The sequence below is a fragment of the Physcomitrium patens genome, chromosome 11 (genome assembly GCF_059467195.1).
Source record: "Physcomitrium patens ecotype Gransden chromosome 11, ASM5946719v1, whole genome shotgun sequence".
NCBI lineage: Eukaryota > Viridiplantae > Streptophyta > Bryopsida > Funariales > Funariaceae > Physcomitrium > Physcomitrium patens.
Window position 1 is genome coordinate 15,066,093 of NC_143420.1, and position 22,036 is coordinate 15,088,128.

The 22,036-nt window shown below is 40.8% G+C and overlaps 2 protein-coding genes across 7 annotated transcripts; one reads left to right on the forward strand and one right to left on the reverse strand.

The window, feature by feature from the left end:
* Positions 1–261: 261 nt before the first annotated feature.
* LOC112288321 (mediator of RNA polymerase II transcription subunit 13) lies at positions 262–13,145 on the forward strand. 6 transcript variants are annotated; one of them, XM_024532418.3, is made up of 25 exons: positions 262–511; positions 1,503–1,576; positions 1,780–1,877; positions 2,024–2,110; positions 2,209–2,296; positions 2,434–2,517; positions 2,970–3,047; positions 3,292–3,380; positions 3,579–3,657; positions 4,065–4,218; positions 4,355–4,482; positions 4,564–4,638; positions 4,771–4,955; positions 5,291–5,433; positions 5,681–6,034; positions 6,238–6,587; positions 6,864–7,458; positions 7,749–8,713; positions 8,942–9,029; positions 9,221–9,299; positions 9,621–9,937; positions 10,164–10,692; positions 10,920–11,426; positions 11,571–11,963; positions 12,155–13,145. In XM_024532418.3, the coding sequence occupies exons 1-25, from the start codon at positions 488–490 to the stop codon at positions 12,808–12,810; spliced, it is 6,219 nt and encodes a 2,072-aa protein (XP_024388186.1). In that variant the 5' UTR covers positions 262–487; the 3' UTR covers positions 12,811–13,145. The 6 variants fall into 6 exon arrangements, with proteins under 6 accessions (XP_024388186.1, XP_024388185.1, XP_090110521.1 ...); XM_024532417.3 differs by having other exon boundaries at positions 341–511; positions 5,669–6,034; XM_090254395.1 differs by lacking the exon at positions 262–511 and adding an exon at positions 1,316–1,385 and having other exon boundaries at positions 5,669–6,034.
* Positions 13,146–16,855: 3,710 nt separating this feature from the next.
* On the reverse strand, positions 16,856–20,535 carry LOC112288153 (uncharacterized). The gene is made up of 7 exons (XM_024532038.3): positions 19,813–20,535; positions 19,169–19,347; positions 18,792–19,003; positions 18,172–18,426; positions 17,836–17,910; positions 17,507–17,682; positions 16,856–17,307 (listed from the first exon to the last, which is right to left on the reverse strand). Exons 1-7 carry the CDS (start codon positions 20,316–20,318, stop codon positions 17,202–17,204), a joined length of 1,509 nt encoding a protein of 502 aa, XP_024387806.1. The 5' UTR covers positions 20,319–20,535; the 3' UTR covers positions 16,856–17,201.
* Between the last annotated feature and the right edge of the window lie 1,501 nt (positions 20,536–22,036).

Sequence of the window (22,036 nt, forward strand, 5' to 3'; positions counted from 1 at the left end):
GTGCTGCTCTGGTCTGGTCTGGTTCTTCTGTGTGCTTCACTGCATCGCCTTTTCGTCGGAAGGGAGCGGGAAGGGAAGGGAGAGAGAGAGTGTGTGTGTGTGAGAGAGAGAGAGCGTCAGAGGGAGGGAGAAAGGAAGGGCAGGGTAGAGGGAAACAGGGCGAGGGAAAGGGCAAGGGAAGGGGAGGGGAGGGAAGAGAGAGAGAGAGAGAGAGAGAGGGCTGGGTTTTTGCGGGAGCGGGGGAGGCAGGGGGAGGGATGCAGGGGTTTTGGCGAAGTATGGCGGGGAGGATTTGAGGCGCAGGGGGTGTTGGTGAGGGCGTTGGCACTGTCTGTGCACAGGCGGCGAGAGGAGTGGATGTGACCAACTGCGTAGGGTAGGGTCGTGGGGGTTTTAGATGTTGTGCAGGCGGTGGGGCGCGAGCTAGGCTGACGCCGTGGCTTGGGACTGAGGTCGGCAGCTGGGCTTCGAGCCCGGAGCTGCAACCATGTTTACCAATGTCTTCCGCATTGTGAGATTGCGCATCCGCTAGTTGCTCTCCCTTGTGTTGGATTTCCTTCGGATTTTGGACGATTTTGAACATATCTTGAGAGGCCCCCCTTCCGGAGTGTCTCCTTGGAGTGGGTGTTACTGTAGCGGCGGAAAATTGAGGCCATCGTGCACTCGATTGGAAGCTGAGTTTTGTATCTGAGTTTCTAGTTACTATTGATTCTGTATTCGGCAAGGATCGGCTCTGTTTGGTGCGGAAGGGTGAGCGACCGAGAGAGAGAGGAGAGAGAGAGCGAAAAGTCTTCAAAACTTGACCTTGGGAAACAGTGGCTTATGACCTCGAAGCAGCCATTCTTGTTATTAGGAAGTCTAGAAATGAAATAAGCTATTTGAATTTTGTGTTTAAATAAATAAAATTACGTGAAATTCTCGTATGGGGCAGTGGAAGTACAATTTATTTTATTTTAGGAAGTGGGTCTTTGTGCGTATTACAACGTTTTCCTATTGTCTGTTTTTAACCCAAACCCATACATTAGAATTTTTAATAATAATTTATTATTACCAGATTGATATATTATTCCATTGTTTGAGGAGGTCAAGGAATAAATAGGATTTTCTTCGACGTGAAAGATGTTTCTGAGCGAAAAATATTATTTGTTGTTTACAGGCAACTAGTCTTTGTCTATGATTCCTGAAGTCGGCTGTTTTCGTTCTAATTTTGCTTTATTTCAAAGTAACTAATCAAATATTGAGACTGTAGGTAGTGTACACCTGGGACGCCTGTAAAATGGGTTCTTGTCTTGACATACTCAAGCAAAAGCAGAATGAGATCCATAGTTTCAATGAAAATTAAAAGTGAAAAGTGGAAGGCATAGTTGCAAAGGACAGCTCAAAACGTACGACTTTATCGAACAAAAACCTTAGGCATGGTGAAGGCAATTTCATGTGTTTCTTTTTGTATTTCTTTTCTTCGTTTCATGTCATAATATTCTTCCAAACGTCTTCTCATGCAGGGAGGACTACAGCAGGTGTCATGGTTTCAACTCATTGCAGAGGGAGAGAGTCTCTCCCCGAAAATTTCCATCGGGTTCGTATGTCTCCCCTGCCGTAGCGGTTGTGTGCTAAAGGTCGTGAATTATATTTTGGATTTGGGAATCTCATGGTTACAATTCAGTCATTGAGGTACAGTCGTGCACCAGAGGGTGTGGGTGGCCTCTCTGCTTCGCGAGTGTAAATTTCTCTCGGTGCCTTGAATGACTTTGGTTACATCTCGGCTGCGTTTGTTGTCAGGGAGGAGAGATCGCAGCAGGATGTGGCTGCAATGCAGGTGATAAGGGCACATATGTGGCTCCAAGAGGCGGGAACTTTGAGCAGCTGGACTCTGTCAGGTAAAGTTCGTTTCTCATTGTATACTCAGGATATATGTACCGAGTAAGCTTGATAATTATTTGTTTTGGATAGCATGCTATAAATTACGGTGTATATTTGCGAATTGTTCATGTTGGTACTGATTGGAGACCTTGTTGCTGTGCAGATAGCAAAGTTAAACTTTGGCTGTTTTTACCAGGGCGACACGACGGTCTCAACCCAAGGGTTCATGCTGCAGTTGCAGGTCTTAAAGGTCAGTTGGAGACGCCTACGTTTGTTTAAAGTGTAATCAATTAATGATCTTCGGACTAGACTAATATTCATGATGATGTTCCTGTTTGATTAACACAGTGGTTGGATCTGGACTTTGGCGTGCGCCTGGGGAATGTACTGAGGTTGGTTTTGCCTTGGATCAGGCATTACGAAATCGAATTGAGAAGTAAGCCCTGTCAACCTTTACTTGACAAGAATATTTGAAGTATATCACTTAGAAGCTCATGTCATGTTGCGTATGTATCACTTGGTCTTGAAAACCTGTGTTTTAAAGCTAATTAGGAAATGCTTCACTTGCTGCAGAGGATTTCAAACTGTATCTTATGTTCGTTTTGGAGATGTCTTTGTCAAATGCTTGCGACAAAGTTCCAGCGAACTGAATTTGAGGTAAGACCACGGATTTGGCACTTAGGGTTTCTTTGGACCGTAGTCAGTCCTAAAACCATTTTTTATGTAGACAGTTTAGTATGTGTTCTGTAAGTAATTTAGCTGGTAACGTTCTTTATTGTAATTTCACACTACTTGCAAATCCTATCTCTCTAGTATCTCGATCTATTGCACATTGAAGAACATAAACGGAATCACCGGTTCACGTTAATTAGTCCATGTTCTGACCCTATCATTTTAGCTGTGGTAGGATTCTAGTTTATGGTATGTATTCGATCATGGAATATTTTCTTCAGATTGCTTGTTATGGTTAAGTCCCTATTTTCGAAATCAAATTGACTCAGTTACACGAAAAATAATGCTAGAGAATTCAAGAAAATAAAGATCTTGTGTCTAAACCTGGTAAAGAGTACTGATCACTTCTTGCATATGGCTGTTCTTTTCTGTTTCAGGAAATCACTTTTCAGCTGCGAGCTAGTATTTACAGCAAGCAACGACGCCATCTTTGTGCATGTATTTGTGCGCCGAAAGTGCGTAGAGAACCTTGTGAGGCACTCTTGATTAAGCTAGAAGTTTTTGTGAGGCTATGACAGGCTTAAGCGTTTAGAGCTTTGAATCTTTTTCTACTGTAGTGGATGCAACAAATGGATTAGTTATTTGACGGATGGGGATTAGACTGAGCATCTTTTGGGGTGCAATTACTTTAGTCCACGTGCTTGCAAATGTGGGTATGTTGCTGCAGGACTGATATCTTGTTTGTGCATTACATCGCAGGAGAGTTCGGCAGCTTGCAATTAGTGATTTGCAAGCAGCACTTGCTCAGCAGAGATCCAACTTGGGCATGTGCGATAACAGTCTTGCAGGTATATTATTTTTCTTTTTAATAAAATTATATCAATATCAATACTGATTTTAAACCCTCCTCTGTGTAGCTATTTGGTTAGAGTATCATTTTTTTTTTTTTTTTTTTGTGGTTGTAAGTGTTGAAATAGGTTTTTGAATGATAATTTAGTCTGTAATCTGGTGGTTATTTTTTGATTGAGTTGTTTTTACCTTTTCAGTTATTGTAGCCCCAAACGGGTTATCTGGTCTTCTCACTGGGTGCTCACCCGATGACCTGGTGACACAATTGTACAAAAGGTAATACTTTGATACTTTGAATTTTCATCTTTATTTTGTGTTCGAATTGCTACTTTCCTGCGTACGATTTAGTCTTCCCATCAAGTTTAGTTCGGGTGTCTTCCCTTATTTTAACGGATTTTTAAATTTAAAGCTCGATAATCGTTCCATTGCAATATCGAGCCTAAAAAGACAGTCCTTGGAAATCACTAGCAGTTCTTCATTGCAGTTCATGTCAACTCTTCAATTGCCAAACCTTCTGACCGTCCGGCGCATCATGCTTCTGGACAATACCAGCTACATAGATGTAACCCCGTATTATACTGGGGAGGACTGCAGATACTGGAATGGCTGGCGTGATACCTGCGTACATTTCCACTCATGCTGATTAGAGTACTATACCTTGCCCCCTGCTGTCACTGTTGCAGCAAGATACAGGCATATGATGCATCATCCCTCCCGTTCCATGTGGTAGGATCTACTTCAGCAACTGGCACGACACCAGTGCAAATGTGTTACGCAGAAGTATTACTGGATCAACTATCGGGCAGCACAAGAGCTACTAGGTCTTCAGCCCCTGAAGTGAGTATTTGTGATAAGCTCCTCTACTTGAGCTCAGACAGACGTTTATTTTGTTGACTTTTTTCCATTAGCACCCTGCACTTTTGCATAAATTTACAGGAGTGGGCTTATTTTTCTTTTTCGACCGTATGAACAGGCCTCAGAGACCAAGTCACATGGAAAAGCTTTTAATTCAGCAGACGGCGGACATGTCTTAATTTACCCATTGGACGCAGTTCTTGCTCCTATGCGGTCAGAAGTGCCCACTCACCCGTTCATCCGAAGGTTTGCATCTTACTTGAACTTTACTGACTTGGGTTCTGTTTTATTTTGGTTCACTCTCTGACAGTTGATGTATATACACAGATGTTGGTTTCAAGATTGGGCCGGCGCAACTTGGCTGGAAGATGGGATGAATGAGCAAGTTCCACCTTTAAACAGGTTTGCGATCTCCTTTATTGTGTGCAACTCTGTGCCCAGCGTTAGATTCTTTCTTTCATCAGCGGTTAGCATGTTTAGGCTGTCGATGCGATGACATTTCTTTGAAAGTTGTTTCTATGTTCATTTTTGCAGCAAGAATGGGCTCGATGGTGGCGAAAGTCGAGAGAAGTCAACTATCACTGAATTTGGCGCCAATGGTTCGGTTCCTGGTCACAGCAGTGGGCCTGGCACTAGCAGCAACAGCAGTGGGGGAAGCACCAGCAGTAGCAGCCAAGGCAGTAGTGGCACTTCCAGCTCAAGCGATGCTGACGGAGATGGTAGGATATTCTGAGCCACATACGTCGAGATGGAACTCTAATTTGACATTGATAAGACAGATGGCGTCAGAAGTGTTGTTCGAACACCGTTGCTGTGAATCTTCTTGTTTTTGTTTGTTCTTTTTTGCATCAACAAATCTATCACTTTTCTTCTATTTCACTTGTCATTGAACTTAATCTTGCTTGCGTAACATCTTGCAAATTTCTACACATTTTTCCTGAAGCAATTTAACTGTTATTGGCACTGACCTTTTTTTATTCAGTATGATTTTCAAATTCTGGTCTACAATATTTAATTTTGCGAGTAATTAACCTGACGATGTAATTTTATGCAGGGCTAGGAGAAATAGAAGCTGATGGAGATTCTTTAGGCAGTAAGGCAGCTGGAGTACTAGCCTCAAAACACGGTCCTTCCACGTCATTGCAGGGGTTGGATATGGATACCAGTGATATGAAAAATTCACTTGGTTATTCTCAGGTTAGACTACGAGACACCAGTAGCTGGATATTCGGATGTGTACTTTTGTAGATAGTATTTAGAAATAAAGGATATTCAGAGTGATTATGGTTGAACCAAAACTTTCAGGTTTTTTTTGAGCTACGCAAGCTCTCTATTATCTTAATGGCTTAGATAGTCCTATGTAGGGACGTAGAATTAATCAGAGGTCAATTAGGAGAGTTTTGACGTAGCAAAAGAACTGAAAGACCTCTAGTTGGAAATGCAGGGCACAAAAAGAGGACGTCAAGTGAAACCAACGGCTGCCTTTGATTTCCCTTCTAAGGCTCTGAAACGCTCAAATAGCATTGGAAATGACGTTCTAGAACTTGTAGATGGGCCAAGTAATGATAAGAAGGGAGCAGGATTTTTGGGAGAGTCAAGTGGATTTGGGGGTGGTATTATGGGAGCTGGAACTCCTAGGGGAGGTGGAAGTCAGTCAGGGAATCCTTGGGATCAGTGGGACAATAATGACACTTTCGGGATGGGCTTAGGCATGGATATACAAAGTGATGCGGACATTCTAGCTGAGTTTGGAGACTTCGGAGACTTCTTTGAGGACGATGGACTTGGATTTGGCGAGGTAAGTACACTACTCAAACTCACAGTAGATGTTATGCATCGGTCTGAAGTGTTGAGAGTTACATGGTGTCAATTGCTTTTGATGTCGTTATATCTTGCTGAAAAGATTTTATGACTGAGCGCTGAAGTAGTGAAATCCAAACATGCTCTTGATTCAGTAATGTGATCTCAATCTATCTGATGATCACACTATTGGTTTTACAGCCCCCCGACACAGCAGAATCACAAGCATTGATGTTTACCCTGCCTGATTATGGAGAAGTCAGTCAGACTCCGGGTACCGCACCTTTGGATGCATCAGATCCACTGGTACTTCCGATTCTTGATTTTCCTATGTTAGGAAAGGATCAAAGTACTGGGGACCTTCTAAGTGAAATGAAGCCAATTACATCAATGGAAGTTTCTCAAGCTCCCATCGGCGTACCTCCATCTCCCACACAACAACCACTTGAGCTTAATCTACGATTGAAGTCTGAAGCCATGCTTTGTTTTGCTTCCGGATTTGAGCCTGTTGACATGACTGGCGTGCCAGACGTAGGAGTGTCTACTTTAAGGTTAGCTTGGTTATGGTTCCTACCTGTTCTTTGCTAGTGATTACTTAAAACTAAAATTTATTTAAATTTTAGTAATGGTGACGCTATAATCGTAGTTTATCTTATGCGTTTGGTTGCATGTACCTTTAACTTGGTTGTGATTCTGTTGTGTTTCTGTATAGTGTGATCATAAGTTGTGAAAGTGTATGGGCTGGTTTGGACTATTGTATTTGGACTAGAGTCTACTATACTTGCATTTTTCACTTGTACTTATCGATGAGCCAATTTTCTCTGCAGGGATCCATATGTACCAGCGTCTAAAAGAAAAGCTGTCGAGTCTGTTCAGAAGGAAACCTATCAGTATTCAGCAACGCCAGTTTCTTATCCTTCGATTGAACGAAAGGATGTAGGGAAGGACGAGCAAGGAAGTACCAAGTCTCCTAATGATTTTGGCGATTCCAAAAAGAAGAAAGAGTTAACCGCTGACTACATTGTTGTCACAGGCTCACATGGATCCAAGCATGTGAACGGCAAGTTGCCTACTACTGATGACAAGGGTCCAGATAGGGCTGCAGGTATGACTCTGCTATCTAATAAGCAGCCAGCGGATATCAGTGGTGGTGGTGGTAATGGGACACAGATCCCAGGAAATTCTCTTGCTGCTCATTCTCCATCCTCATTGAAACATAAAGACGGTAAAAAATCACCAACTCGATCCTCAGTTGCTGTATTAGCAACCGAGTTGGAGTGTGCTCTACTGCAGGTAATGATATGCCGCGCCCAAGATTCTTCGTCATCTAATTCAGGGAACTCAGGTGCAGCAAGTCCAGGAAATGAGGCAGCCAGATACTCTCCGTTGCCGTCCAAAGATAGTGGATCAGAGATTACTCAGGTACAATGCTTACCATCATGATTCTGACTTGTCCTTCTCCATACCCCATCGAATGCTTACCTTTTCAAAATTTATGCCTTGAAGCTGAGTTCGGTATATCTGCGAGGGTATATCATTTTTTGAGACCGTTGCGATCGATCTGATGGAGCTGGGATCGGCATTACCGGGTTTATTGTCGCTATGATTATTATCGTGAATTGAACAATTGCATTGCTTTCTTTCAATTATTAGTAGAGATGTCGTCTTTTGGGATGATCACCACTGATTTCTTATCTGTGGACTTCCAATAGGTACAATCCGACACCTTAGCTCAGTCGACAAGTGGCCTTGGTAAGCCTCACCAAGAGCGGCAGAAGAAAGTGCCAGAGAGAATCGCTGGTTTTGCAGATGATGACATGCAAGATGGTGGAAGCCGAGTTGCACAGGTTGGTGTATGGCGTCCTGTAGGCGTTCCAAATCCTTTGCGTTCATCGAACACCATCTCTTCAAAATATGCAAATGCTGTCGATTTGCCCGTAGGAGTGTCGAATACTTCTCCTATAGACCCGACTATGGATGACGTAATGGGATCTGCCGAAAGACAATGTCAATGGCAGGAAATTCTGGAGGCTGTTCCTCTGCTGGCACAGCAAGCCTCTACAGCAGTAGACGTTTCTTTGGATGGGCAATATGAGGATGGACCATTTGGCTGGCTGGCTGCTCAAGAGGTGCAGAGGCAGCAACGCAAGCGCAGATCAGATTGCAGTCAAGCAGGCGGAGGAGGCATGCTGGCTTCTACGAGGTGTCTTGATCAGTCAGGAATGGAGATACTCGACCCACTATCTGCCGAGATTTCAGCAGCCACAATAGCAAGCCTTCTCCAGTCTGATGTGAGGATGGCAATCTCCAATGCTTTTGGAGATACTGCTGCTGATGGACCCTTAGCTCTTATTGACTGGTGCAAGGGTTGTGTGCAAGGCTCAGATGGCGGACTTTGTGCAGAGAGTACGAATACAGAAGTGAACAGCACTGTCACTGTTGTCGGGGAATCTATGACTCCGTCTCAGTCAGGTGGGGTTTTGAAAGGAGCTGACATTGATGATATAAGACGGAACAGTAGCAGCAGTCGTGCTGTTGATTCGTCATCTCTCTCAGATCAGACTGATCCTTCCCAAAGAAGAGGGCTGAGTGATGATTCAGGGTTTAGTCATGCGGATGCCTTGGGATACAACGAGTCCTCCATACTCGCTATTCCCACACCTTCCTTGCTTGTTGGGTGAGTTTCTCGAGATCTGCTTAGATCTTGTTTGCAACAGCATATGTCTGTATTGTGCATCTACACTCATTGGTTTTGGTTTTATATTTCGTTTTGGCAACTAACGTTTTGAAGAGGTCATTCTGCTGTTTTGATAATGATCATTCTGTTGTTTAGAAGCACATCATAAACTTGATTATTAGATCGACACTTTCCTTTTGTTGAGATTCCAAGTGTACTTCGTGGCAGCTATCAGGAGGACTGGTTGAAGACTTCTTCTAGTGCACTCCATCTCTGGGAAAAGGCTCCTCTCGAACCATATGCACCTTCCAAGCAGGTGATGGATCTTATACATCCTCTGAAAATGGAATCTAAATTTCTTAACTTGAACATGTGTGTACACCTGAGCGAGTTCAGTTGGGTTATTTTATCTATTTGTTCATTTGGTCATCTGATTACTGTATTCTGGATTCAATCAAGATCACTGACGATTATCAATTTTTTCTATTTTGTTATTTTTTCATCTAGGTGAACTATCATGTCATATGTTTGGCTTCAGAACCGCTGGTCACAGCTACGGCGGATTTTTTCCAGCAACTCAGCTCAGGTGTGTTCCCGGTTATTTGTATCAAAACGAAGCTGTTAATCATCTTAGGAAAGAGTGTTGCTAGACGTACAATGAGTTCTTTTATATGAATTTCTTTTCTGGGAAGACTTGTTTGGAACGTGTACAATTTATATCATGTTTGTTCAGTCTGTTGTTCAGAATAGCAACAGAATATGACCTCGTTTTGAATTACACTCGAGGCAAAACTCCTCGAAGTGTATTTTACCGCAATACTTTCTTCTACCTTTCTAGCAGGTTCTACTTCAACTTACATGTATTTGACAACAAAGCACTGTGTGTTTGGATTGATTTTGAATGCAGTGTATGAAGTGTGTCGGCTGGGATCTCATATGCCGGTTGGTACAGCTGCTGGGCAATCCGGCTCCATCGCAAGTTCTAGCAAACAGGCGCTGTCTGGCTTTTCTCTTGTGGATATATCTGGTGTATCACACTCGACAGCTCGTCGGGAATACTTTACTGCGTCTAATTATAGCTTGGCTAAGGCTTTTGTAGCTGATATGACTGCGAATTGGAATATGGCTGAATATAGGAAGGCTCTCAAGAAAGCTTGTAAGGCATTGCCCATCTCATCTGGGTCTTCTGTAAGTCAGAGGGAGCCAGAGCAAGGTCCTTGCACGGTGAGAATTTTATCATGTGAATCTACTACATTTTTGCCTTTCTTTGTCTGCCCACTGAGTGTGACCTTGTTGGATATGTTTTCATTGCTGCAGCTCCATAAAGTTTTCTGAATTTATTTCTTCTTCTAATTGTTGGTTGAACTGTTAAGGTGAAGCTATCTAGCGATATTCTCTAGCTCTCCTCTAATGTGTGTCGGTGCAAACTTTTGTTGTAATTTATTTTCAGGTTGTTTATGTAGTGTGTCCTGTTTCGGACCCTGCTGGGATACTTCAAATCATGGTTGATGCTTGCACAAGCTTAGGCTCTGGAATAACAGGTGCAGATTCTCAACGTCATGGACCATCGACACCAGGAGAGGATGCCATGTCCTCAAACATTTTAGGATTTTCAATACCTCGGTTTGCTTTACAGTTGGTCACCGCTGAAACTATTTTCAAGAATAGTGGGCCCCAAGCCTCCTCTGTAGATGTTTTAAAAGAAGTTGCATTGGGTGTGTATAATAAAGTTCGTCGTATTCCACGTCGCTCTCAAAGGACCGAGGGTCTGCAGAATGCTGGAGCTGCTGGCTCACGTGGACAGGGAGGCAATATTGGAAATCCTTCGGGAATTCAATCAAATGCGTCCATGCCTGGTCTTTGGAAGGATTGTAGCGGACAGCGAAGTAGTGGGAATCCTACAATGGCTACAGTGAATTCCAGTAACAACCACAACATGTGGGAGAACAGCTGGAAACAATCAATCCAGACAGATCTAGGTATTTGCCTGCTCTAGATGCACTTTTCTGCTCTTCGTTGAATTCTTGTGTAAATAGTGCCGACTGTGACAAAAGATTTAAAAGTCTTACAGTATGTTCGCTTTGATCTCGTATACTTTCGAGTTTCTCGTATTTATTGCTGAAAAGTTGCATAGTGAGACGATAGGGACCAGCAGGAAATGAAGAATCTTTTGCGGTTGTTAAACATGTTATTTTTGTGCTACCAGGTACCGCAAGCAATGAAATAACTGAAGAAAAAATAAGGTATATGTACGAGCCTGCATACATCCTTGCCAGAAGCGGCGCACAAGCTCCAGCTAGAACTTTGTCATGTGACGCTACCCGTGATGCTGTTGCTGTTAGCAGCCACAGAACTTCTGCCGCTGCTAGCAGTGGACCTGATGTGGATTCCACTGCAACTACTGAAAGATTAGATGGTGATGCAAGCAGCGCTGCCCAACAGGCTGCTGACCTTTACTGTTGTTATACTTGGTCGGAAGATTGGAATTGGTTGGTGTCTGTATGGACCGATGCTAGAGGAGAACTGTTGGATACACTATTGCTGCCTTTGACTGGAATAGATACCACAAGAGAGAATTGTCTGCGGTTGTTGTTTGATCAGATTCTACAGCAAGGTCTTCAATTGTTAAATTTGGCAGTAGAAGCAGGCAGCTGTAGGTCTCGGGGGCTAAATATTACCCGCCTTGGTGGATTCTATGTGAGAGAATGTCAAGGTATGGAGTTGGACGCATTATTACCTTCTGTTTTGGAGTTGAGAAGATATTTCTTGTATCGAGTTGATTTTTATTTGTGCTAGCTGCTTGTGCATACTTCCCAATTCATCTGATTAGTTTGTTGTGTTCGATAATCAATTGCAGAATGGCACCGGGTCATAATACTAGCAGGAGCTGATGAAATGCGGAAGTGGCCGGTACAGATACGACACCCGGATTGCTATTCTTCCAACAGCGTGGGAGGGACGGGAAGCTCATCTGACATTGGGTTGATGACTGACAGAGGACTGGGACTGGCTGGTAGTGGGCCAACATCACCTAGCCCGTCGTCCTCTTCATTTGGTGGACGCGGAAAGCCTTCTCATTACAGCAAATCTGGAGCAGAGATGAGTTCAGGAATGAACAGACTGCAGAACCAAGCTACGAATCAGATGGCAGCGACAGAACCCAATAGCGGAGGCTTTAAGTGGGTACACAGCATAAGCTTGGTTTCTGTGCGCGTGGATCAGAGCCTTCAGATTGTCTCTACTACTGATGGTAGGGCTCTTTATTAACTTGGTTCCTTCACCATCTTCAATTTCTTGGTCACTCTTCCTTAAAACCGTTACGATTGCTACTTAGCGCCTTGTGACATTTTGGCGAATTGCTTATTTTGATATATGTGAAGAAGAAAATTCAAATAAATATGCGTATAATTGAATTTTTATTTAACGATTTTATATGTGCAGGACCTCCTGAGGGAAACTCTTCATCAGGACCATCGTGGCCAGCAGGCTCCGGCTCCGCCTCAAGTGGAGTGGTGAGCATGGGTGTAAATGCAGTGAAAACTTTAGCCTTAACAGGGGCATCGTATCTGGTGGTTCCTTCTCATGTGAACCGACCCCTATCTTCCTCTTCACTAGAGCTTCTGCTTGAAACTCCGTACTCTGAGCAATCCCCTTTGGCACAGCTACTCCAGAGCAGCGGAGTGGCATTTCCGGTTTCCACCGCGTATGCAGTTTCTGCAGGTACAAGCTCTACTATCAATGACTTCGCCCAAAAAGGCATGAAGGAGGATTGGCCTTCAACCATGAGCGTGGGGTTGGTGGCCCATTACGGTACCTCCTCTAGGCTGGGCACTCCAGTCCAAGACTCTGCTGGTGTCGCCATGTCCAAATCTTTCAAGTCGACGGTGGTGGAATCCAAGGAGCAAGCTCTGGAAGTACATCGAGTTCTGCAAGCTGTGGCTTCGGATTTGCATGCTTTGTCTTGGCTCAATGTGGGCCTTACTTACGTAAAGCGTAGATCCCCGCTTCCCTTTCACTGTGAGGTTGCTCAGCGCTCTCAGCGCTTGCTCGACTTCTTAGATGCTGAGCACAGACATGGGGTAACAAATATGTCATAGGGGTTTACGTAGTTATTTAACAGGGGTTAGGGTTGCTTGTGCTGTTGTGGAGTTGTTCTGCTCTTCCAGTTCATCACTATTCTTTTCTCAACTGAGAAGTTGAGGTTGTGTATTTTGTTGTATTCCGAGGTTTATGAAGAGATATTGCCACCCATAGGATTCTCGCTTCTTTTTAAATTATAACTTTCAATATATTAAATAGTGTTCGGCATTGCATCTACAGATAGGATTCATACTAAGGAAAACTTTTCAAAGAATTTGGAGGGTGGCTACACTTATCTTTGAACATGTGTTAATTGCAAGGTATCAAATACCAAAAGACGTAATTCCTGTAATTGTTTCTACTCTGCCCAAGTACAAGGGAAGCGGCAATATGGTATTTAATTCTGCAATTTTTGAATTGTGATTGTATTACATTCTAGAGGAGCAGCATTTCAATTGCAAGGTATGGGAGGGGCAAATTGTGCAATTTTTGACCAAGTTTGTATTGTATTTGGTGATCAAGTATAAGGGAAGCAATAGTTTTGTAGTTTGATTGCAAAGCAATGTGGCATTCGTCAAAGAATGAGTAAAGGAGCATGGGAGCAAGAATAGGGTGGCATTTTGTGTTTGCATGTTGTTATCAAAAGTATAGAAGGAGCAAGTAATAAATTGTCAAGTTGGAGTGAGCAACTAGGACTTAGTTTTAATAGTGGCAAATACGATCAATATAGTAGCAAAAGTGAATAAAACTCTCTTGTTGAGATTCAAGTTGACAATTATGAAGCTCTTGAGATTTTACATTTGCAGACCAAGAGAATTTTTTGGGGTGGTGAAGTTGGTAGAAGAGTAAGGAGAGACAGGAGAAGTCTTAGCATACATGATCAAAGCAATGTGGTTCTTAGTGGATGCAAGGGAGGCCATCAAGGCAGGAAAAGAGATAAGTCATCTGGAATTGTGGATAGAAAGAAGATGAGGATAGAGAGCAAGATGTAACTCTTCAAAAATGCCAACATAGAAGACATTACATGCACTCAAACAACATTATGACATGTTAGCACGCAGCAATTGCAACCACAACCATTAAGGCAACAATGGAGTACTATTGTCAAGGTAAGAAGAAATTCTTTACAAAGTGATCAGCAAATAAGAACAGCCTTAGCTAAGCAATAGGTGGATGCAAGCATCAAGCAAGGAGCAATAAATCATGATATTCCATGCACAACTTTGAAAGAGTGGTGTTATAGAGTGTAAACATCCAAAAAGAGGATAATCCAAGAAGTGCTAGGTGTAGAGGAAGAGAACTTGTGAAGTACATTCTAACTATGTGCAATAGGAGCATAGATCCAACTCCTATAGCTTTGAAAATGAAGGTTTTTGAAATAGCTAGGACTCAATGTACTTTGTTCAAAAACAAGATTTTGGATGATGGATGGTTGAAGTGGTTTAAAAACTACCACTCGGAGCTCACAATGAAGGTAGTATAAGTCCTTACATCTTTTAGGACAAAGGTACTATGCAAAAAAAAATGTGTAGAGCTTTTATGATAATTTAAGTAAGTTGTATACCTTGCACAAATATCTTCCAGATAAGATGAACTATGACAAGTTTGGTGTACAAGCACAAAGAAAAATTGGTGCACTTCTCATAGCTCAAAGATGTACTCATTAGATACATTTTGTCATTCCAAATCAAATAGAATGGCTATTAATGTTGATATGCATTAACATAGTAAGATCAAACATATTATCTCATATTTTTAATAGGAAAACGTTTTTGACAAAATTACATAGAGCAATGTAAGCCAAGTGCAACCATAGCAATGCAATCCAAGGCTTAGATGATCAATTATTTATTCTTTGCGTAGATTTCTCACTTTATTAAGAGTATCGGATGACTTGGTGGCATTTTTCCTATCTAAATACCTATCTTGATCCTTAATAGATATGCAAGCCACATTATTATTGACATGACAAAATTAATACAAGATACAAGACTAGAGATTCTAATCCTACCATCACATATATCCCATATCATACAACTTCTAGATAGATATATATTTGGACCATTTAAGACCTATTTCAAGGAGTACTAAGATTATTGGATATCTAAAATCCTGAATTAGCATGTACACAAATAAATTCTTATCCATTGGATGTTGTTGAGCTTGAGACATACTTTGACAATGAATAATAATATCAAAGGTTTCAACTCTACCAAAATCTTCTTGCTAGACAAAACAATAATAGACAATAATATTAGCCCAAGAAAAATATACATACAATATGCAAAAGAAGTTGGAGAAGGTGAAAACAACATAGTTGGAAATTCTACAGAGAATGAAGGTGGCAGTATGAGGTTGGTTGGTGAAGATAGACTTGTCTTGTTGCTTGATCATAGTCAACTTGGAACAAGCTCCAAGTTCCACCACCATTTTTATTTATTTATTATTGAAAACATGATTAATAAGGAATTAGCACAAAAGGTTGGCAAATTAGATCCTGCCTACTATAATCTTAAATCTATAACACTCTTTCCTAACTTTACCCACCATCATAGAAAGGTCCAACCTAAGTAGATGCAATGTAGATCTTATAGTGGATTTCTTTATATCACTAACACTAACTTTGGAGGCATGAATGAGATTTTTGCAATAAATTTAGAAGCAAATTCTTGAATTGAAAAGGGAGAAAAAAATACATATATAAATTTAATAAGAACAGTAAAAAATTAAAAAAATAAAAAATAAAAAAGATTGGTGGATGGAGAGAAAATGAGGATTTAAAAAGAAGCTCACCAATGCAATGTGGTAGAAAAGCACATCCATAATGGTATAAAGTAGGAGGCTATGGCAAAAGAACAAATCCGCAAGATGCAGGAATAAGAAGCCACACATGAAGCCACAAGTGAAGTCACATCACCAAGCTCTACAAGCACAGTGACAAGTATTGCAAGCTGCAAAAAACATTGCAACTACTTAGCGCCTTGACTTAAGTATGGAATGCAAAGTAAGGACACAATTTGCGGCCTCTTTTGAGAATGCACCTTTGTCAAATTCAAGTTCAAGACAACATGTGCTCTTGCCATGCATTGATCTACAACATGCACTCTTATCATGGCCATGTACTAATCCAACATAGGGCTTGTAGCCAAGCACTTCATTGCAACCTCTAGCATGCAACTTGCAGTAGTACAACATTCACTTTTTGTTTGAAAGTCTGTTTGAGAATTACATCACTCCTATATAGTCCATGCTGCAATCATAGCAATTGACCATCCACCCAAACCTCATATAGTTACAATACATTTTAATACCATTCTTGTGGCCTATGTAAGCCAATGTCAAAGAGAGATTTGAAGGGGGTTGTTGGAGCAGGACCGAAAGATAGAAGATATGTGAGCTAGAGTTTAGAGGTGAGCAGAAACAGTAAAATTTGATTGTGAAAATCTCACTTGAAAATGGTAGATTACTTACAACCTGATGTTTGAATTCCAATTGCCTCATCAACACATTATCATCTGTAGATAGCACAGAATTTGGTGTAGCTTGAAAGCATAATCAAATGCCATGAAAATAAGTATTTTTGATTTTGTAACCAACCACTGGTTGGAATTAGGTTGGTCAAATTTGTGTTAGATTTGATGTCAGCCTTATGTCAAATAGAATCTTCAACTAAAACAGTAGTAGTAATTTTGTTTTTAGACAAAATCACATAAAACACCAAGAATCCTCCTCATTTCTATTTTGTTTAAAAAATAAAAACACAGGGATTTTTTTAATTTTTTTTTATTACTATAATGCTCAAGTTATCGGAAATGGGATGGCTACCTTGTAGACTGAAATTTGAACGATAGACTAAGGGTGGCTGATCTGAAAGCGCTAAGTCTACTGCATAGTAGTCATTTCCCTACATAAATCAGATATGTTTTTGATATAATGGGCTCATCTTTGATGTTGTACTCGTTTTTAGAACATTTCTTTTTTAACCTGTTGACTTGCAACTAGGCATGGCAACATCCAACCCACATACACCACAGTAAAACTATCACATTTAATAAGGATCAATAAAAAGAACGTAACGGAGAATCCATTAGACTTCGGAGACGTCCACACCAACAGAGTGCTCGTTTTCTCCATCCGTGAGCATGTGGGTGTTCAGTAAAGCCACATCTAACACCCACAACTGGACATTGGGAATTGAAAATTTCATCACCAGAACCAAATATCATTTGAAATGAATCTGGAGTAAGTTCCGTGAAAATGAGATGATATCCAAACGACTAAAGGATTTTTTTACTTTGATCTATCCCTACTACTCACTGATGTGATGAAAATGTTGGCATGTGCCTGCGTTCTACCTACAAATTTTTCAGCCCTTTTTCCACCTAGATGTGAGGATTATCAGGGGCCATTACAAAAATCTAGAAAGATTTCTCATCTCTTTCCCATTTCCACCTGTGAGGTAATAAAGCCTGATCACTTCTGCATCCCCTGGCTCTTCAACAGTTAATTTTCGACTGCAACCCCAGTGCATCAATACCATCAGTCAAACCATAACCCATATAACAAATTGAACAGATAAACTAAGTGCCAGGTTCAACAAAAGAATTTACACGCACTCCAAAAGTTTATGTAAAATGTCCCAATTTCGTGAACCCCTATCAGAACCCCAAGGGCAAACCAGGAGTACGCAAACAACATGGGTGTAATACAAACCTGTGGTAGTACTGAAGAGCAGAATTGGCCTCAACAGGGCTGTATCGAGCAAAGTTGTACCGGGCCCCTTTGGGAATATCCGGTAACTGTAAGGGAAGCTTTCCCACAGCGTTTGAATGAGAAAATGCTGTAACCATCATTTCCTTTGATCCTTTCATTGGTCGAAAAGCACGAACCTGTCACAGCAATAAATGGGACGGTGTAATCGGGCATGATTCAACAAATTTGAAATATCAATCTATTAACTTATCAACATAAACAATGTTCGCCCGCATTGGTCTAGTAAGCAATTAACATGCGAAGTATCTACAAGTAGCATGGAAATGTACCATTTCAAGTTGATGGGCGTGTATGGGTTTCTTGGCTTTCACTCCATATTCGCTGAAGACAAACCAACTGTTGTACTGAAGAACCAAATAACAAAAGGAAGCCATCAATTCCTGGCTGAAGGAGTTGAGTTCGACATATTTGTACGAGTCAATTACTTCACTGCCTCTCCGAACCACACCGGCTTTTTCAATTTCAGAGAAATAAATAGAAAAAGGACGGTCCAAAAAAGAGGATACCGTTGACAAGAAAATGAACAAAACAAGTGATACATGCACTGAGATTGACGACAGATCTTTATGACGTGCAATACTTAGAGCTAGACAAGAATTACTTACATCGTCAATTGCAATTAAAACAGGGACATCTTTAACAAGAGAGAGTTCTTTCCGCAGCCTGACGACAGCGCCTACTCCTGCATGAGACATTGATAGTCCTTTTTCCACCAATTGTTTCAATGTTGCTCCTTCAGGTAAAGTAAATTCCTGCGGACCCCGGACGCGAGGCACTCCAGCTCCTTCTCCAAGAGGTACTGGGTCGGAAATGTTGCATGGCAAAGTATCCAAAAGTTCTGAGTGGCTCTTGAGAAATCCCTACATCAATAAAGCTCATATATATGAAAACCACACACTTCTGCACCTCCGCCTATATCAAGAAAAGAAAAAGAAACACAAACACACACACACACACACACACACTTGATGTTTATTCTTTCTTTCAATCTTACTTCTGTATTATTTCCTTGAAACAATGAGATCAAAGCACGATGGATCTTCCATAATGTACCCATAATGTACGAGACAGAAACAGTATTACAGAGCTTGCAGCAGTAACAGTTCCAAATTAGGTTCCGGCAAACTTCAGCTTCTTATCAATTACCAGTAGCACACGCCAAGTTTTACAACCAGCAGAAAAGTCAAGTCTTACAGAAGAAGCTATTGATGGTACTCCAGCATACCTCCAAAGCCATCTGAGCCGTCTGCGGAGTCTCTACAAGGCCTGTTTCTTCATTCCTATAGTACAGACTTCCGTGGGTCCACCCCTTCCCACTGGGAATGTAGAATACAAGCCATCCTCGAGCACGAGCCCATTGCACAAGCATTGCCAAGGCAACACTCTTCCCACTTCCTGTTGGTCCGTCTAATAAAATATGTTTCCTGGGCTTTGTAGCTGCCCGGCATATGTTCCTCAATCAGTCATATGATGGACATCTTACTGATTTAATCAAGTCAATCCCTACAAACTAAGCCACAGAAGCAGGCACCAGCCATGGACGTCCTAGAACTTGAAACACATAATCCAAGACATGCTAAGATGGACTACTGTGATACTTACCATCTGCATCCTCAGCAAGTAGCTGGAAACAATCCTTTCCTGTGGCGTGTCTCTCCAAAAAATTGCATAATTGTAACACGTTTGGACGTATCATCAAAGAATTTGCTTTTGTAGCTTCAAATTCCTTAACTAAACCTCCGGGTAAACCCTCTCCAAAATACTTCGACAGGTCTTCTTCACTGAAAACATGAGAACAAAACAAGGTTAGGTAGCATGTGTAATGTCCTTGTCCATCTCCTGGTCATTTGAAAGAACGTCAACGAATATGCACCGCTTACTGCGATGAAAAGCGAAAATCGGTATCTAAAACTTCACCAAATGAACACAATCACCTAAAACATTGCTATACAGGTACATCCCAGGTCTACAGCGCATTGGGGCAATATTAAGAAGGACCGATTCAAGGTCATCAAAGGGAGGAGACTAAGCTGAAGGGACTCAGACAGTTAGCAGGATCCACATAGTTTTCACAATTCGAGACTAAGGGGCATTAAATTCATCCAAGATTTCCCTTGCGTCTCATTGGTTGCACATCGACTGCACACGTATATCCGGAGACTTAGGATCTTAGTCCAACAAGTCAGCAGAGTTCCAGAACAAGTGCCTACGTAAAATGAAATGCAATATATAATGCTTCATTTTACCTGAAATTGATGTACTTCAGGACATCATCGCCAGTGACATCCACCAGACTAGAAGCAGAGGAAAACAACGACGAAACATCTTCCAACTGACTATCTTCCCCAACACTAATTCCACCTTCACCTCCGATTTTATTAAGGCCGTCGCCTCCTCCCACGGATGCCACAGCTGAAAATCTCCTGACTCCCAAAGTAGACAATTGACCAGCTGGAGCCGCAAATCCTGAGGTTCCCTCTACCCATCGCGCAGCACTAGAGATACTATTACGACTAACACCTCTTTCACAAAGATTCACGACTATTTGCATCAACTCCGGCTTTGGCTTCAAATCTGAGGAAGCCCGCTCCACCGCACTGGAAGAAAATGGCGAGGAAACCACGGCACAATTGACAGCATTCCCTGATTCATCCAAACCCTGCACTCGACAAGCCCCGGAAGAAGCACTGCTGGAGGATACGAGCAAGCGAGACACACCCGATCGCGACAATCTCTTCGCTAAAGCTGCCATTGCGCCCAATTCTACACTTCCTGTAAAAGATTTTTTTTTCGTTAAACCCCTGTCAGGAGGTTTAGAGCATTTTCTCGCACCGCTCCAGCTTCTAAGATCCCCTCTCCCCAACTGCCTTCACGGCTTCGACACCAAAACCCCAGACAGCTACGGCCTCGTAGGGTTTTAGGGTTTCCTGTCCATGGTTCGCTTCTTCCCATAGCTTCCCTTTGGATACCTCACCAATACTATGGCCAACAGACTACATGATACAGGGTATAAACATCTGAGGGTTGCCAATGTCAAGGGGGGTGCAATGGGGCATCAACGGTTATCGATTAGTGGTGTAAATTGACGTATGTAAGTACAATGTATATTTTGTATGGTATTATATGCTATTCGTACGATATTATCAACTCAGCATCCACTCTTTTGTTCGGTATTGTATTGCATGTTGTAAGATATTTAAAGGTAGTTGGTAGGAAACATTGAAACACGACTTGGGGATTCAATATTTTGAGATAGTTTGACATTTAGAATCAAGTGTTTTTTTATACCATTGTCTAGACAGAAATAAAGGGAATGTATTCGGGAGGCATGTTTCATATATCTGAATAAATTCGTAGTTATCTTTTTGGAAAAGAAATTGAAATAATAAATAATGAAAACACATCCACATTTGTTTGTGTGTGTGTGTGTGTGTATATATATATATATATATATATACAAGCATATACATTGCTAAAAACAAAATGTGTGATTTAAATACCAAAAATATATTTGTGGGTTTTTTTTAGTCTCAATTCTTTCTGTTTCAACCACAACTATTACTAAAAACTCGAATTGAATTTTAACTAATAGATATCTAACCAGTTGTCTCATGATTGAGGGACTCAAGTTTCAACAAAGTATTAAAAAACGTCGGAACTATTATACCCTTAATTTGACAATGAATATGAAAAGAAATGTAAAATGTTCATACACTGTTGGAAAGAATAATCATTATGTTTTTAAACCAAATAAAATTACATATATATGTATAAAGTAAATGCATTGAAATTTGAGGGAAAAAATAGTGGGATTTTATTATTATTATTCTTAACAAACAATCTTTCTATGCGTGCACGTTTCAACTACAATTGTGAACTTATTTAATGATTTATAACAAATATATATATATATATATATATATATATATATATATTATCTGTTTGTTTAATTTTGAGTATTTGTTAAACGAACAAAAGAGAAGAATATATGTCCTTTACTACAACTTCAATTTGTAGAATGGCCTCTTTATGATTTTCAAAATAGAAGGATACTTTTTCAAATCAGGTACATGTATTTAACAAAGATATTTTTTCTATTTATTAAAAATAAAATATTATTTAAATAATTTTGGTAAACATATTCTTCAACAAATTAACTAGAGTATTGCTTATGCTACCACAATTTTGGTTACTGCTTTCACAATGTGCCATGCACTGAACATATTTATTTTGTATTTTTTTATTTAAAAAATTTTAGTTCAATAAATTATATCAAATTACATAGAAATTAATTTTAATTCAAACTATAAAAGAATAAAAAATAAGCATGCACACATAATAATAATAATAATAATAATATATTATTGTAATCCTTATTCCGATACATGCCTTAGAATTTGAAATTTTGCCCTACATGAGAAATTCACAAATCAATGTGTGGTGGATGATTTCAAAATTTTGAAGCTGATA

Coding starts and splice junctions, on each gene's coding strand:
- LOC112288321 (XM_024532417.3), top strand. CDS start 488: ATGTTTACCAATGTCTTCCGCATT. Junction 3,658..4,064: donor GTGACACAATTGTACAAAAG/GTAATACTTTGA, acceptor TCACTGTTGCAG/CAAGATACAGGCATATGATG. Junction 4,483..4,563: donor ACTCACCCGTTCATCCGAAG/GTTTGCATCTTA, acceptor GTATATACACAG/ATGTTGGTTTCAAGATTGGG.
- LOC112288153 (XM_024532038.3), bottom strand. CDS start 20,318: ATGGCAGCTTTAGCGAAGAGATTGTCGCGATCGGGTGTGTCTCGCTTG. Junction 18,427..18,791: donor CGGCTCAGATGGCTTTGGAG/GTATGCTGGAGT, acceptor TTATTGATGTAG/GGATTTCTCAAGAGCCACTC. Junction 17,911..18,171: donor TTTTAATTGCAATTGACGAT/GTAAGTAATTCT, acceptor TTGGTTCTTCAG/TACAACAGTTGGTTTGTCTT.